The following is a 13,152-nucleotide window of genomic DNA, read 5'->3' as shown; positions in this document are numbered from 1 at the left end:
AAAAAGAAAAGAAAAAATTCTACTGGAAAAGCTATAAACCCAAAACCAAAATGTAAATCCTTTCTTTGTCAACAAAAAAAAAAAGTGAATACTATGTCACCATATATAATTCATGTACTGTAGCTAGCAATCATATTTTTCTATTTCTAATATTTTTGCTGATGAATATTTTTTCAAACCATAAAAAACCGATATGTTAACATATATTATTGATTAACAAAAAAAAAAAAATACACTGTAAATATGTGATAATTAAGAATGCAAAATGGTGTATGTCAACATTTGGTTTCATTGCTTCCATCTCTCTCTCTCTCAGGCTGTCTTTACATCAGTTGAAGCCGCATTACCAGTCCGGAGCCATAAGTTGACAAGAATTGAATCGATCATGATCTAAACAAACATACATTGGGGCAAGTATATTGTCAATATTAATAAGAGTACGCACACAAAAGGTATGTATCATAATGGAAGATGCAATATATACAACTTTAAACCTGGTTTAAGTGTGCAGCTACACAAGGAAGAACCAAAAGCCCTGATTCACCAAATGCACCTCGTAATTGTTCCACAACCGCCACCATTACCGGTAATGTTTTCTATGAAAGAGACCGAGCCATGACTTTCAAATGATGAGATAAAATTCAGTGCTCAAGGCAAACTTTATATCAATTCATTACCTGGCTTGCAACGAGCAAGACTGCTGTGGCGTTTTCCTTGGAGTTCCTACCATCACCTGAAGCAACTGAGAGTATGCGAATTGAAATAGCATTGAATGCTAGTAGAGAAAGATGCAGCAATCTGTGAAAACACGTAAGATCCTTCTGTCAATACGACTTTCCCATTTTCCAGTCAAGTATATTCTCTTTGCACCTTTGATATAATGTTCATAACAACCACCCATGTTTACATGTTATTAGTAAAACGACACATGTTAAAGAAGAATGCTTACATTCCAATGCCAACGGCGGCAAGAAAAACCTTAGGCTTCACGGATAGTAGCAGTGATCTTGACCTGCTCACTTGGATCCATGGTACCTAGTATGGTATCATGCGATAAAAATGCTATTAACTCCAAAAAAACAGATAAATGCAATAACAAAGTCAGACCATTCGAAGTAGACAGAGAACAAGAGGTTAAACTATTATGCAAAGGTCAATTTATCCTTAAACAAGTCATACCCATAACTGCAAATATGGTTTCTGCCATATGATATAAGCCTTGGATTGGCACATCAGTGCCAAGGAATTTTATGATAAAATATCATACTAAGAGACTATGTAAGACTAACATTTTATATCTTACCAAACTGAGGCAGATTGCGTTGATTTTCGAAAAGAGTTTACGATTGTTGTCAATATAGTTTGCGAAACCTGTACCACACATTTCAACAAGATTGAGTTGGCAGCGATAAAAGCACCTATATTATAAAAAGAACCATTCTGATCCATTATTAATATAAAGTGCCGTCTCCAAAACTATAGCAGATGAAAATCAAATGTTTAGATATTCATTTACTTTCACCAGAAAGGGAAAAGATAGCAAATGAAGCTCACCTTTGGATGATTCTCGAATAACCTATAACAGATAAAACCGAAATATGTCAAAAGTCCGACTTGTAATGACGAGTGCAAAATGGTAAGTAATAGAACTTTAAGCTCCAAAAGGTTCATAGAATTATCAGAGAACGTAACCAGTCACATCCAACATGTCCTTAATGAGAGATTAATCAAATAGGCAAACAAAAACAGAGAGAATATGAGACCTAATGTGAAGGAATTACCAAAGGTTTCCAACAAACCCTCTTAAACTTTCCAATAAAGCATTCATATAGCTTTTGACAACAACAACCACTAAAAATTAAGAGCTCACAATTGTACCATATAGCAAAATTTGAAATAGATTCATCATTGCAAGCACAAAAAAAGTAGGACAAAACAGAAAGATCGTCTCACCTTGCCAATGATTAAAGGAATTAACAGAGTAACTATAAGACTTCTGAAAAGTTGGTCAGTAGGAAAAGAAACCCCTACTCCTCCGGCTATGTATCTTGATACCCAAAACGGAATCTGGTAAGAGGCCAACCATTTAGATTCAGTAGCTGAAATCATAATACTCGTTCTTAACAGCAGAAAGAAAAAAAAAAAAAAATCATAGAAACAGAGTTTGCCAGTAGAGGTTTAGAATACAAAATGCTTAAATAGACGAGGAAACAATCTGACTAGAAATGTCCTTGATTCAGCATGATCAACTTGTGGTTTCGAAGGGGGAACAATAATATGCAAGAAAGTCAACTTACAGTTAAAATTCCTAATAAGTTGGATGCTACAGTCATCGCAAGAGCAAGAGCAGAATTTCCCCCAGCAAGCTGAATTGGCAATTTGATAAGTCAGTGGAGAACGCAAGAAAAAGCAAATAATGCACAAAAATGTTGATTGGACAAATATGCAAACCGAGTACGTGAGTAAGGGCAACACCACTTGATAAGGTGGTTGGCATACAGCAAAATATACCCAGCCCTGTAAATAATATGAGGGCATAAGTAAGTTTTATAGTCCTCAAATCCATACTGAGCGCAAATTAACAGGGCTGGAAGCTGAAGAATAAAGTATCACGAGAAAAGACTAAAGAGGCACTAACTAATCAAGTTGCTTCGATATTATACAACTAATATGCTTTTCCTGCCCGTTACTCTTAAATAGATTTTGAATAAGTGTAAGGAATGTTAACAAAATCACAAAGGCAACGAGATTTAGCTCTTCGGTCAACCAGTATCACACTTAAATTTCTCAGAAACTAAAGTTATATATGTAAAACTGTTGGCTAGTTATCAGAACAGGTACAATTCAACTAAAGATGTAGAATTAGTGTAAATCAATGCAAGTCTATACAAAGCAGTCCAAAATAAGGAAAGAACAGGATGTTTACTTCATTCCAAATTCAAGCAAGAGACAGAGTGACCTGTAACAAGTTCCTGAGGTTGGAGTTGGACCAGCATAATTAGCCTTGAGAAGGACGGAGTGAGCAACAAAATAGACACCTGAAAAAAAAAATAGAGAGGGAAATAGCTTTGGCTTAAGTATGCAGTATACCTAACAAAATTTAAAAAGGAAAATGATTACCAAAAACAAGACTGAAAGAAAGTATATAGGAGCAGGAAAGGGCTACTACTCATTACATTTTCTTATTAGTTTCGTAAAAGCAGAAGTTGATTTGTCATGATTTTCCAGGATAACGCAGAAGAGATCTAAACTAGAGAGAAGAGGAACCGTTGTATGAAAGCTAAAAACGAGTAAAGATCATACTAGCCCGAAAACTCCGAGACGCCATCCTTTAACAGCAGCACCTATCGCTTCAGTACGTAAAGTCAGCCCTGTTCAACAATAAAGAGAAAGACTAAACAGTGGATTAGCTATTCAAATTCAACAGAAACAAAATGATTGCTTCCTCACCCATTAACCAAAAAAAAATAAAAATAGAATCACCTGATATAATAAATATCCCACAGGTGCTGAACCTTGAAAGAGAGTATTTGTCTGCAAGACAGCCTAGAGTTGGGTTTGCAAAGCCCAGTCCCACTCCACTAACAAGAGCTGCAAACAATCACCAAGAAAGCCGGAGCATCCGATTGTCAAAAGAAACAAAGTAAGGCAAATGAATTCGAAAAGCAAGTATTTACATTTCCATTATATTTGTCAGTAAGTAGGCGATATAACTACACAGCAAAGACGGTCTCAAGAACAATTAGCTTAAGAAACAATGCGCAAACGCTAACATATCAGAAAGAGACTTACAGGAAAGACCCATAGAGGTCGGTTAGATTAATCACATTCAAGTGCTAAGTAAATAAACCTTGTGAAGAAGAGTAAATTTACATGCTTAATGGAAAGCTGAACTGATTCAATCAATTAGTTTCTCATCAGACTCGTTAAAGCGCTAATCAAAAACGTTGATCTCAATAGCAATGGGAGTGTGCAGTACCTAGAGGCAAGAAATTATCTGAAGCAAAGTTGAGCAATTCGTTCCCAAAATGGTATCTTTTAGCTGAAGCTGAAATGCCTCCATCACCACCTGCCTGTGAACAAGACAAGACAAAAGTCTCCAACAAGTTCTTCTCCACATAAAAAAAAAAAAAAAAAAAAAAAAGTTCTTCTCCACATAGATGATATACAATGGAATGCCAAGGGGCAGGGATAGAGACCTTGTCGGGAAGTTGGGAAGCTCGAATGGGAATCGATCGTATTCGTCTGCCGCAGGGGTCCAGATAGCGGCAGAATACGACGGAGCGGCTTCCCGGAGAGGGTAGTTCCCGGAGGCAAGAAAATAGGTTGTGGGTTGAAGCCAAGATACTCGCCATGGGAAAAGTCAGAATTAGGAAAAAAGATGATTTGGCAAAGTGTGGCTGCCTAAATCTGGAATTAGTTGTGTGTGTTGACCATCTTTTCATTTACATCTAAGGATTTGCTTGAAAGTTGCTTTATTAAACAACCAGTGAGGGTTCTTCTGATCACGAAAAACATAGCAAATTCTTGTCTGTAAGAGACACAAATTCCTTTCCCGTCTTGTTGTTAATTGTTGTTAATTTCTGGTGTTTAACCCAATTGTTCTCTTGTGCGGGAGGGAGTAAGGTTTCGTATGCAATCTGAGTAACCAAACCATATGTTTAACCATAACATCTTCGACACATAGAAGCAAAAACAACACAAACAAACAAAAAATACAATGAAATTTAACTTGCTTCTAGTCGTAGAGTTTTGAGCAAAGTCTGCGACGGATTCACATGACAAGCTAAGGTTTATCACCCACTAATTAATTGGATTCTGCATGTAGATGAATAACAAATGTTTCAAGATTCGACATTGTCACCAAGAAATGTGTGACCTGTGTAATAATGCTCTCTTTGTATGCATTAGCTTGTCCAACCTCGAATACCTTTAGCACCCTCACTGGAGATACCTAGAATCTTCTCATTCTAATCTGAATCGGTAGTTTCATGGACAAGTCACTGAAACCATAAAAGTAGAAAATTCTATATTAAATCTGCTTTCGTATTTAGAAAATTTAACAAAGTTTGGTTTAATATCAGACAAGCGTCTCTAGATGCACATCTGTTCAGCAACTCTAGCAATGAGTTCCAACTTACATATTGCTCGCAAAATAAGTGAAATGCACAACTTGAAAACTTTTAACTATGTCGTTCATATGTCGTTCATGTACTCAAGTAGAAAATGTTGGGTGTTTCAAATGACACAGCTGGACAATGCTCACGGTCATCTTCAATTGCAATATACAAATTTGTCAAATATGTGATTGAAAATTTTGAATTTATAGATTTTAAATGATCTTTATTTTCAAAGATTTACTGATTTATATAGTTTGTAGAGTGACAAATTATCAAAATTTGATAAACAAAATTTGTGCACAACTATTTTTTGATTCTAGGTTTTTATCATAGAATTGTTTCTATTTGAAACCTTAAATCCAAAGAATTAGGTTAAAAAGTGATGAGAAAACATTAGATACAACTGTGGAACAATGTTTGTTTGTGAGATAATAGTCTTCTGATTCTCCTAAGAAAATAGCTTTAAATATAATAGAAATCTCACATAAATCTCACATTGAAAATTGCGAGGAGACGTAAGTAATATATATAGTAGACATGGATTGCTAACCAAAAAAAATATATTGACAGTGAATGTATTGACATGTATATTATTTAGATCATCACACTTTCAAAAATTAAACATAAAATAAAAACGTAATTTGAACATCTGCGTCACTAAATTATTTTGTATATAAGAGAACATTGTAAAAAAAAATTATTGGATAATGGATTGTTCATTAGCTTGATGATGTCTGTAAATCCATGGATTTTTCATGTCACTATTAGTTATGTTATGGTACGATCAAATAGATTTTCGAAATTTACAATACGATCTTGATGTCATGAAATGAAATAAAAACAATTTCCAAATATAGTACTGACTCAATTAGTTATAAAATATTTTGCAAGTTTTTGGGATAAAAATTTGAAATAAACGTTATGTTTAAAATCTAAATTTTGAATAAAAGGTATGTTTGGGTACGGAACTCATTTTATCAAAATTCTATTATTATCTCTGATCTTAACAAAACTCCATGAATTTGTGCTCACCGTTGAAGAAATTTAGCAGCAGGAACACTTGATGCGTGATTAAGATTGCTTAAACTCCAAGCTTGTGAGTTTACATGAAGCCAATAAACATAATCGAATCTGATTACGACAAGGCACCCAATACTCACTTTTCTTACCAAAGATATATAATAAATATAATACTTTCAGTTTCTTATCCAATATGAAACTGCCACGTATCTTTTCGCTTGTTAACTAAACAATCTCTCTGCTCCATATAACGATCGAAGACTTTCATACCAGAAAGGAAGAAAGATCAAAACTCTTTTTTTTTGTTTTTTTTTTTTCTGTTTTCAGAAATCGAATCGGAAAAATGGGCAACGCCATTAGGCTACTCTACCGGAAATGCATCAATCCCATGACGCACGACGGAGCTCACGGCGTTTCAGCTCTTTCCCACGATCTCCTTAACTTCGAGACCACTTCTCAGGTCTCTCTTCATTGCTTTCTCCTTACTAATCTTAGATTTGGACTTTACAAGCTGTTTTGAAACTTATTTCTAAGTGAATTGTGTAATTATATTTGTTTCTTAAGCAGAATCAATACCAATCTTCAGAGATTTAGGATACTTTCTTCCCAAATTCTTGAGAAATTGATCATAATCGAGAATTCTGTATATTCTAGGTACCTGAAGGGCTTGGACGTTACGTTGTGTCTTCTAAAAAGGCTCAAGCAAATTGGTAAAGAAATAATACACAGAGCATCCTAAATCTTTCTTTTCTTGTTGAATGAAGATTTGGAATATTTTCAGATTTAAATTAATACTCCAAAACATGTTTTAAGGTATGGAAAAATACTTGAGGCATGGAAGCAAGCTAAGCCTCGGCCTCAGACAGCTGAGGAAGCCGCAAGGCTTGTTATCGCGACTCTGAAGGGGCATAAAAAAGCCGACGTTGAGGTATTAACAATGTTTCAAGTTTCGAAAATATTACTAATTAAGTTTTGGAAAGATGATTAATCTTGTTTGATTTGGTAATGACATTCATTAGGGGCTTTTGTCTTTCTATAGACTCCCTTCGTCTCCTAAGCTCGTTGAGGTCACTACTGAATCTCATGTTCCTACCCCTGAAGGAGTTCGGTTCGAGCTTAAAACACTTCCGGTTAGAAAACTTTTCAATCTATAGAATAGGATGGGAATATGATGATAATGTTTCTGATCAAGAAATGTTGTCCTAATTGAAATAAGGTGGATCAAAAATCTGTGGCAGATGGAGATACGGTTACTGTGTATGTTAGTAGCACAGACCCGGTTGTGTCATCTTCTGTGCCTAAGGACGTGAGTCTTGCAGCGGTTAAAAGGGAGAAAGCGCGTGAGAAGAGGAATTATACAGAAGCAGATGCACTTCACAAGAAGATCATAGCTTCTGGTTACAGGTTTGTGTTTTTGATATCCTTCACAAGAAGAAGATCGATCATAGACTCAAATTCATTGAGCTATGAAATTTCTAACTCTTCTTCTGACCCTTTTTTATCTTGTGCTTTAAGGATGATAAGTTTTCAGAATAAAGAAGTGCTTGCCCGAAAGTACAGAATTAGACTAAGGTAAAAAAAATCACATCTTAAATCTCTCTTGAATCAAAGTTATCATGGTGTTTTTAAGTAACAATTTGTGAATGAAAAGAAAACAGGGGAATTGATTCACCGGAAAGTAAAATGCCGTTTGGAAAAGAGGCGCACGATGAGCTACTCAAGATGGTTGAAGGAAAAACCTTGAAGGTGTTAGTTTATGCAGAGGATCGTTATGGAAGATGTGTAGGAGATATATACTGCAATGGAAAATTTGTTCAGGAAGTAATGTTAAAGAAAGGTCTTGCTTGGCATTATGTAGCCTATGACAAGCGCGCAGAGCTTGCAAAGGCAAGATTTTGTAAACTTTTAAGTCTCTTTAATTAGTCTTTCTGATTTTTAAGAATCTTTTTGGTGTTTGAGATCAGTGGGAAAATGAAGCTAAGCAGAAGCGTATTGGTTTGTGGTCATCTCCAAATCCAGAGAAGCCATGGGAGTGGAGGAAGAACAAACGTGGAGGAAACTGATACATTGTCCAGTTGGATAACAAAAGCAACAATATTATTCTATTATTGTTATTGTGATTTGTAAAACATGTGATCTGTTGTTCATGTAACTGTAAGAGCTCTCTGTAAATGTTTTATGTATGAGTTATTGGCAATAGAGAATCTCTCTTTGAACCTGGAAATAGAAGTTTGCTTAGTTGTTTTATTTCTAAATTTAAAGAATTAGGTTATTTTTGGGTTTAACAATCTAGGGTTGAGAATAAAACTCTGTTTTCATAAACCAGAGAAAGTAAAAAAACCAATCCTGCAAAGCTGCAAATTTGTTTTCTAGTTGATATATTGCTACAAAAAATGTGAAAACAGTTTTTTTGACAAGTCTTTCATTATTAGGAGGATTATCAAGGGCTCTAGAGCAAGAGCCTTTCATAATCTTTTGAAATCTTCTTCTTGAGTTCATTTCTAAATAGAAAACAATGCCGAGGAATAAGAAAACAGAATGGCAAATAGGAGATCCTCCGATAAGCGTGGTGAGCGATCAATTCTGTAATCCATACCCAATGGATCTATTGGTGAGGAGAAAAGTTCAGAATTTCTCCAAAGATCATTACCAAGTGTTTGATCCAAGCGGGAATCTCCTCCTGCAAATTGATGGACATGCTTGGGGATTTAACCATAAAAGGGTTATGCGTGATCCAGCTGGTTTCACAGTCCTCACAATGCGCCAAAAGGTTACAGAACATATTCAGTTTTTTAAAGCAACAATAATAAAAAACTCTTTCTTGTGATTGTGTGATATATGTGTGTGTATGTGCAGGGAATTACGTTGAAGAACAAGTGGGAAGTGTATGGAGGAGAGAGCAAAGAGAGAGAAGACTTGCTGTTCACGGTACAGCAATCTCAAGCGATCTCACTGAAAACATCTGTGGATGTTTTCTTGGCAGAGAACAATAATGTCAAGAAGAGCAATACTTGTGATTTTCATGCTTCAGGCGGATACTCGAATATCTCATTCAAAGTTTTTAAATCGGATGCTCTCATCGCCGGGGTAGGGGTATAAAGAGCTATAAACACATTTCATTCTTTATTATATATGTTTTTGGCGTTTTTCACAGATTGGTGAAGAATTTTAAGTGTTTTTTGTTCTTGTTGTGTTTTGTTGTTTGGGGAATGTTTGCAGGTTACGCATAAGTTTACATGGGGAAGCTTCTGCAAAGGGAAATATAATTTTAGCGTGAGAGTGAATCCAGAGGTTGATTATGCATTTATCATAGCTTTGCTTGTTATGGTCGATGACAATGAGAATTGGTGTTAGTATCTTCCTAGATACTGTATATATATCTTGTCCTCTTTGGCTCTTTCTCTGTTCCTTCCACAATTTTTCGGTCTGTATACATGTATTCTTTTGTCAAGATTGTTTTTTTTTGTTTGGTCACAATATTCATTTCTCAAGATATATGTACTTCTTTTTCAATGTAACGTCCATTGCGTCCAACTTGATTAAATATTTCTTTGATATCTGAGAAAATCACGAATTTAAGTGGAGATGACAAACTCTCCATTGTTCGCCTTCAAAACGGATCTTTTCTCGAATAAAAAAAAGTGAGTATTTTTTCATTTACAAAATAATGTTGTGAAAGTGTAATCGGAGAAAAATAACAACATTTCTTTCAAATAACACTAAAAAAATTATCCTTCATTAGAAAGAAAACACAGTTTTACTAGATGCAAACATAAAAACAAATGCCATCAAACAATCGAACATCAAATCTTAGAACAAAGAAGCAAATCTGACTTTAGAAGTTCCCATAAATGAAGTGACGAGACACGGAGAACAAATGTAGACACTGATATCAAACAAACCAATACTGACCAAACCTCTTAAGAAACCCTTAAAACCAGTCACAATAAAATCAACGAAGAGTAGGATATGGAGTAGCGAACATAATGGATGACACACACCAGCAACAATTAATAAACAAAGCTCCGGATAACGATGTTTAGGTAAGGTCATCCTCCTCAAGCTCCTTAGCCTTCAGCTTCTCCTTAACCCTCAACAACATAGTTGTCTTCCATGAATCCTGCAATATAGTTACAAACTCCATGATAAAGATCAGACAAAGGTAAAAAGAGAAAAATATTACTCAAAACTTTTTGTATTTCATTTATAGTCCGTACCAGCGGAGTCATGCTATCGAATTCCTTGACAACGTCTGTGAACTTAGCAATGTCTTCTTCATCGATAGCAGCAGCAAGGTCCTATTTGTGAGAATAATGCAACCAAATTTAACATACTTTATGTATGCTATACTCCCATAATCACCATAAAACTCAGTTAAAACCTTACCGATAAGAATTTGCATTCTCGTGTTCCTGAAAAAGTTGGATCAAGATCCTGCAGAAACGTAGAAGTTAGAATCATGTCAGAGTTACTCCAAGGACCACAGAGAATCCTGACGTTACGAGTATTTTCTGTGGAAGAACCTGATATTTCTCCAGCGCGTTAGTGATGGAAACAACATCAGCTTTGCATAGGTGGCACATGCCAGCATTGAGAAGGTGGCCCTTAACTCCATACTTAAGCAAGTTATTGTTGAGTGAATGGTGGGCTATTTCTTCATAAATCTTGATTGCCTTCTCATATCTGTCAAAGATGCACCAAGCCCTTATCAATCAATCCATTTTCACGTAAACAAAAAGCGTTCATTGTTGCACGTGCATAGTGAACATCATGATTTCAAAAATTTCGAGTATATGGATTTGCCATAAAATATTAAGGCAAGGGGTTCCAGCTGCGTACTGTAAGCATGTCAATACCAAAGGACGAGAAAGCAAAAAGAAGGAAAGTTAGAAATTCTTACTGCTCCAACTGGGCAGCATATTGTGCCACCTTTATATTGCACTGGTTTGCAGAAGTGGTCACTTCTTCATTTTGAAAGAATTCAGCTGCCTTTTCAAAGTAAGCAATAGCCTGGTCGATCTTCTGGTCAGATTCATAATACTCAGCAATTTCCTGTCAAAATACAAAAACAATACCTATTAGTACAAAACAAAATACAGAATGTCCGCATCAATCTTACTTAAATGTAAGAAACACATATCCACTGGAGGGAGTACTAAAGAAGTGCCTTAGTAACTCTATCTTCTCAACATCTGTATTAAAAGAGTGAAATATCGAATCATGCTCAAAAGAGACACATGGTACCTTGTAATATCTGGCAGCCATGTTGAGCCTTCCTATCTCGCAGAATATATTCACTGCTCGCTCGAGACATGATGCAGCCTCTGCATATAATATCATGGTTATATTAGGACGCGAAACACACGCATAGAGAAAAGAAAAGCAAACAAAGAGTTGATAATCACCCCCTATGTTACTGAAATGTCAATTAGAAGAGAATAGCTTTGGCTATATATGATACAAAAAAAAAAAATCAGTGACCTCTACATACCATTTGTGTTAACTTTCTTGTAGCATTTAGCAGCTTCGGCATAGGCATTAGCAGCATCATGTTTGCTGTCCGACTGCAGATGCACAGCAATGTTAACATATACATAATAATTCAATACATTCGTCCAAAATCATGTTGGTAGCCAAAGAATTTACCTTTAAGTGACAGTCAGCAAGTTTTAGGTAAGCTTTTCCAGCTTGATCCCCTGAAATATCATATATGGAACACATTAGCAGGAATTGAAGAACAGTCAGGAAATCATGAACCTATGAAACTGAACCAAATAAAATCCAAACGGGTACTGTTTCCCTCACTGGCAACTTCTACACTAATTTCGCAGCTTATCATGACTTAATACAACTCCGAAATCCACTATCGATAAATCTGAATGTTAAATCCCGAGTCATTTCTCAGATAGTTTGCATGATTTCAAAATTCTCGGATGCGATTCTTACAGATCAAATCAGCCTAATAGCAACCCAGGTACCACTCTAGTTCTCACATGACCATGGACGGATCACCGTAATTTATAACCTAAGATCAAAACCTCTAAATTTTTCCATCGTATTCCTCACAATCATATCTATTACTCAGAGAGCAAAAAAAAAAAAAAAATCTACCATCAATCAGATAAAGCGAAATTCAGGCACACAAGCAACAGAAAAGTCGCCTGGAAAAGAAGAAGATGAAATTACATGATTTGGCAAGCTTATAGGAATTAGCTGCTTTTTCCAGGAGATCGGCAGCATCTTCATACTTAGATCCGAATAAACCCCATCCATTCAGCTTCTTCTCTGCTTTCTTCTCAAATTCCTCCGCTCTCACCAAATGATCCCCCATTTTTTCCCCAACTCTGACTTGAAATCAACTCCGTTCCACCTCCGACGGTTTGCTTTCTATCAGCGTCCGATTGTTCTTCGATTGTTGTTCCTTCCTTCTTTGAGACGATTTGTCGATTTGCTTCGACGGATTTTCGCTGAAATGAGAGACGAGAGAATCGATCGGGAGCGAAAAATCAGACAAATTTCGGTGCAGGAAAAGATTTTTCAACCGATATAAGTGGGCCGAATATGTTCTTTCAAATATGGGCTTCATTTTAAAAAAAATAAGCCCAAATGAGACGCGTTATTCACTTACTTCGGAAGTAATTTTTTTGACAATTAGAGCATTAACATTGGTTGTCTCTTTGGCGTTTCTTATTAATAAAAAAATATTTTTTATGAAAACGCGTCTCTCAAAATTGTGAGACGTAGCTTAAAACCGTAAGAGACGATATTGAGAGACACGTGTTATTAAGAGACTTCACTGAGTCTCGGCAATGTTCATGGTCTTATAGTCCTTAGTCTTATATTGGCTTACACAAAATAAAAGGAAAATAATTTCACATTACTAATTCGATTCTACAAATTTCCCAAGCCGTTATGCAAATCAGTTCTCATTGTTTATTTTGTCCCATTGTTTTCTACTCCTCCTTTTTTTGTTTGAATGATATATCTTTCCAGAGGTGTTACTACCGCTAGC

General features: G+C 35.7%; 4 protein-coding genes across 5 annotated transcripts; 2 read left to right on the top strand and 2 right to left on the bottom strand.

Annotated features, from left to right (window-relative positions):
- Window positions 1–161: 161 nt before the first annotated feature.
- LOC18020186 (probable sodium/metabolite cotransporter BASS4, chloroplastic) lies at window positions 162–4,423 on the bottom strand. Its single transcript, XM_024157246.1, has 14 exons — window positions 4,200–4,423; window positions 3,980–4,073; window positions 3,484–3,591; window positions 3,304–3,371; window positions 2,960–3,038; window positions 2,459–2,517; window positions 2,298–2,366; window positions 1,954–2,067; window positions 1,555–1,576; window positions 1,304–1,371; window positions 950–1,035; window positions 678–798; window positions 495–596; window positions 162–390 (listed from the first exon to the last, which is right to left on the bottom strand). The coding sequence occupies exons 1-14, from the start codon at window positions 4,353–4,355 to the stop codon at window positions 313–315; spliced, it is 1,224 nt and encodes a 407-aa protein (XP_024013014.1). The 5' UTR covers window positions 4,356–4,423; the 3' UTR covers window positions 162–312.
- A 1,975-nt stretch (window positions 4,424–6,398) lies between these two features.
- On the top strand, window positions 6,399–8,387 carry LOC18020185 (staphylococcal-like nuclease CAN1). The gene is made up of 8 exons (XM_006402952.2): window positions 6,399–6,600; window positions 6,795–6,850; window positions 6,954–7,068; window positions 7,160–7,270; window positions 7,357–7,544; window positions 7,656–7,712; window positions 7,799–8,027; window positions 8,105–8,387. The coding sequence occupies exons 1-8, from the start codon at window positions 6,484–6,486 to the stop codon at window positions 8,201–8,203; spliced, it is 972 nt and encodes a 323-aa protein (XP_006403015.1). The 5' UTR covers window positions 6,399–6,483; the 3' UTR covers window positions 8,204–8,387.
- A 165-nt stretch (window positions 8,388–8,552) lies between these two features.
- Window positions 8,553–9,605, top strand: LOC18020184 (protein LURP-one-related 14). 2 transcript variants are annotated; one of them, XM_006402951.2, is made up of 3 exons: window positions 8,553–8,910; window positions 8,997–9,233; window positions 9,360–9,605. In XM_006402951.2, the coding sequence occupies exons 1-3, from the start codon at window positions 8,656–8,658 to the stop codon at window positions 9,492–9,494; spliced, it is 627 nt and encodes a 208-aa protein (XP_006403014.1). In that variant the 5' UTR covers window positions 8,553–8,655; the 3' UTR covers window positions 9,495–9,605. The 2 variants fall into 2 exon arrangements, with proteins under 2 accessions (XP_006403014.1, XP_006403013.1); XM_006402950.2 differs by having other exon boundaries at window positions 8,997–9,227; window positions 9,360–9,494.
- Window positions 9,606–9,854: 249 nt separating this feature from the next.
- Window positions 9,855–12,680, bottom strand: LOC18020182 (alpha-soluble NSF attachment protein 2). The gene is made up of 9 exons (XM_006402949.2): window positions 12,327–12,680; window positions 11,787–11,836; window positions 11,632–11,704; window positions 11,385–11,464; window positions 11,041–11,192; window positions 10,664–10,823; window positions 10,527–10,574; window positions 10,358–10,438; window positions 9,855–10,260 (listed from the first exon to the last, which is right to left on the bottom strand). Exons 1-9 carry the CDS (start codon window positions 12,469–12,471, stop codon window positions 10,180–10,182), a joined length of 870 nt encoding a protein of 289 aa, XP_006403012.1. The 5' UTR covers window positions 12,472–12,680; the 3' UTR covers window positions 9,855–10,179.
- Window positions 12,681–13,152: the final 472 nt, after the last annotated feature.

This window comes from Eutrema salsugineum, unplaced genomic scaffold, assembly GCF_000478725.1.
Source record: "Eutrema salsugineum unplaced genomic scaffold, Eutsalg1_0 scaffold_19, whole genome shotgun sequence".
NCBI lineage: Eukaryota > Viridiplantae > Streptophyta > Magnoliopsida > Brassicales > Brassicaceae > Eutrema > Eutrema salsugineum.
This window is presented reverse-complemented; position numbering and strand designations above follow the sequence as displayed.

What these genes read in the sequence shown, in the direction of transcription:
- LOC18020186 (XM_024157246.1), bottom strand. Translation starts at nt 4,355, where the DNA reads ATGGCGAGTATCTTGGCTTCAACCCACAACCTATTTTCTTGCCTCCGG. An exon ending in TTCCTTTAATCATTGGCAAG is followed by an intron (nt 1,577 to 1,953) that starts GTGAGACGATCT and finishes TATCTGTTATAG; the next exon opens with GTTATTCGAGAATCATCCAA. An exon ending in TCTTGCTCGTTGCAAGCCAG is followed by an intron (nt 597 to 677) that starts GTAATGAATTGA and finishes TCTCTTTCATAG; the next exon opens with AAAACATTACCGGTAATGGT.
- LOC18020185 (XM_006402952.2), top strand. Translation starts at nt 6,484, where the DNA reads ATGGGCAACGCCATTAGGCTACTCTACCGGAAATGCATCAATCCCATG. An exon ending in ACTTCGAGACCACTTCTCAG is followed by an intron (nt 6,601 to 6,794) that starts GTCTCTCTTCAT and finishes TGTATATTCTAG; the next exon opens with GTACCTGAAGGGCTTGGACG. An exon ending in ATCATAGCTTCTGGTTACAG is followed by an intron (nt 7,545 to 7,655) that starts GTTTGTGTTTTT and finishes TTGTGCTTTAAG; the next exon opens with GATGATAAGTTTTCAGAATA.
- LOC18020184 (XM_006402951.2), top strand. Translation starts at nt 8,656, where the DNA reads ATGCCGAGGAATAAGAAAACAGAATGGCAAATAGGAGATCCTCCGATA. An exon ending in TCCTCACAATGCGCCAAAAG is followed by an intron (nt 8,911 to 8,996) that starts GTTACAGAACAT and finishes GTGTATGTGCAG; the next exon opens with GGAATTACGTTGAAGAACAA. An exon ending in CTCTCATCGCCGGGGTAGGG is followed by an intron (nt 9,234 to 9,359) that starts GTATAAAGAGCT and finishes GAATGTTTGCAG; the next exon opens with GTTACGCATAAGTTTACATG.
- LOC18020182 (XM_006402949.2), bottom strand. Translation starts at nt 12,471, where the DNA reads ATGGGGGATCATTTGGTGAGAGCGGAGGAATTTGAGAAGAAAGCAGAG. An exon ending in CTATAAGCTTGCCAAATCAT is followed by an intron (nt 11,837 to 12,326) that starts GTAATTTCATCT and finishes ATGATATTTCAG; the next exon opens with GGGATCAAGCTGGAAAAGCT. An exon ending in TATGCTGCCCAGTTGGAGCA is followed by an intron (nt 10,824 to 11,040) that starts GTAAGAATTTCT and finishes CATCTTTGACAG; the next exon opens with ATATGAGAAGGCAATCAAGA.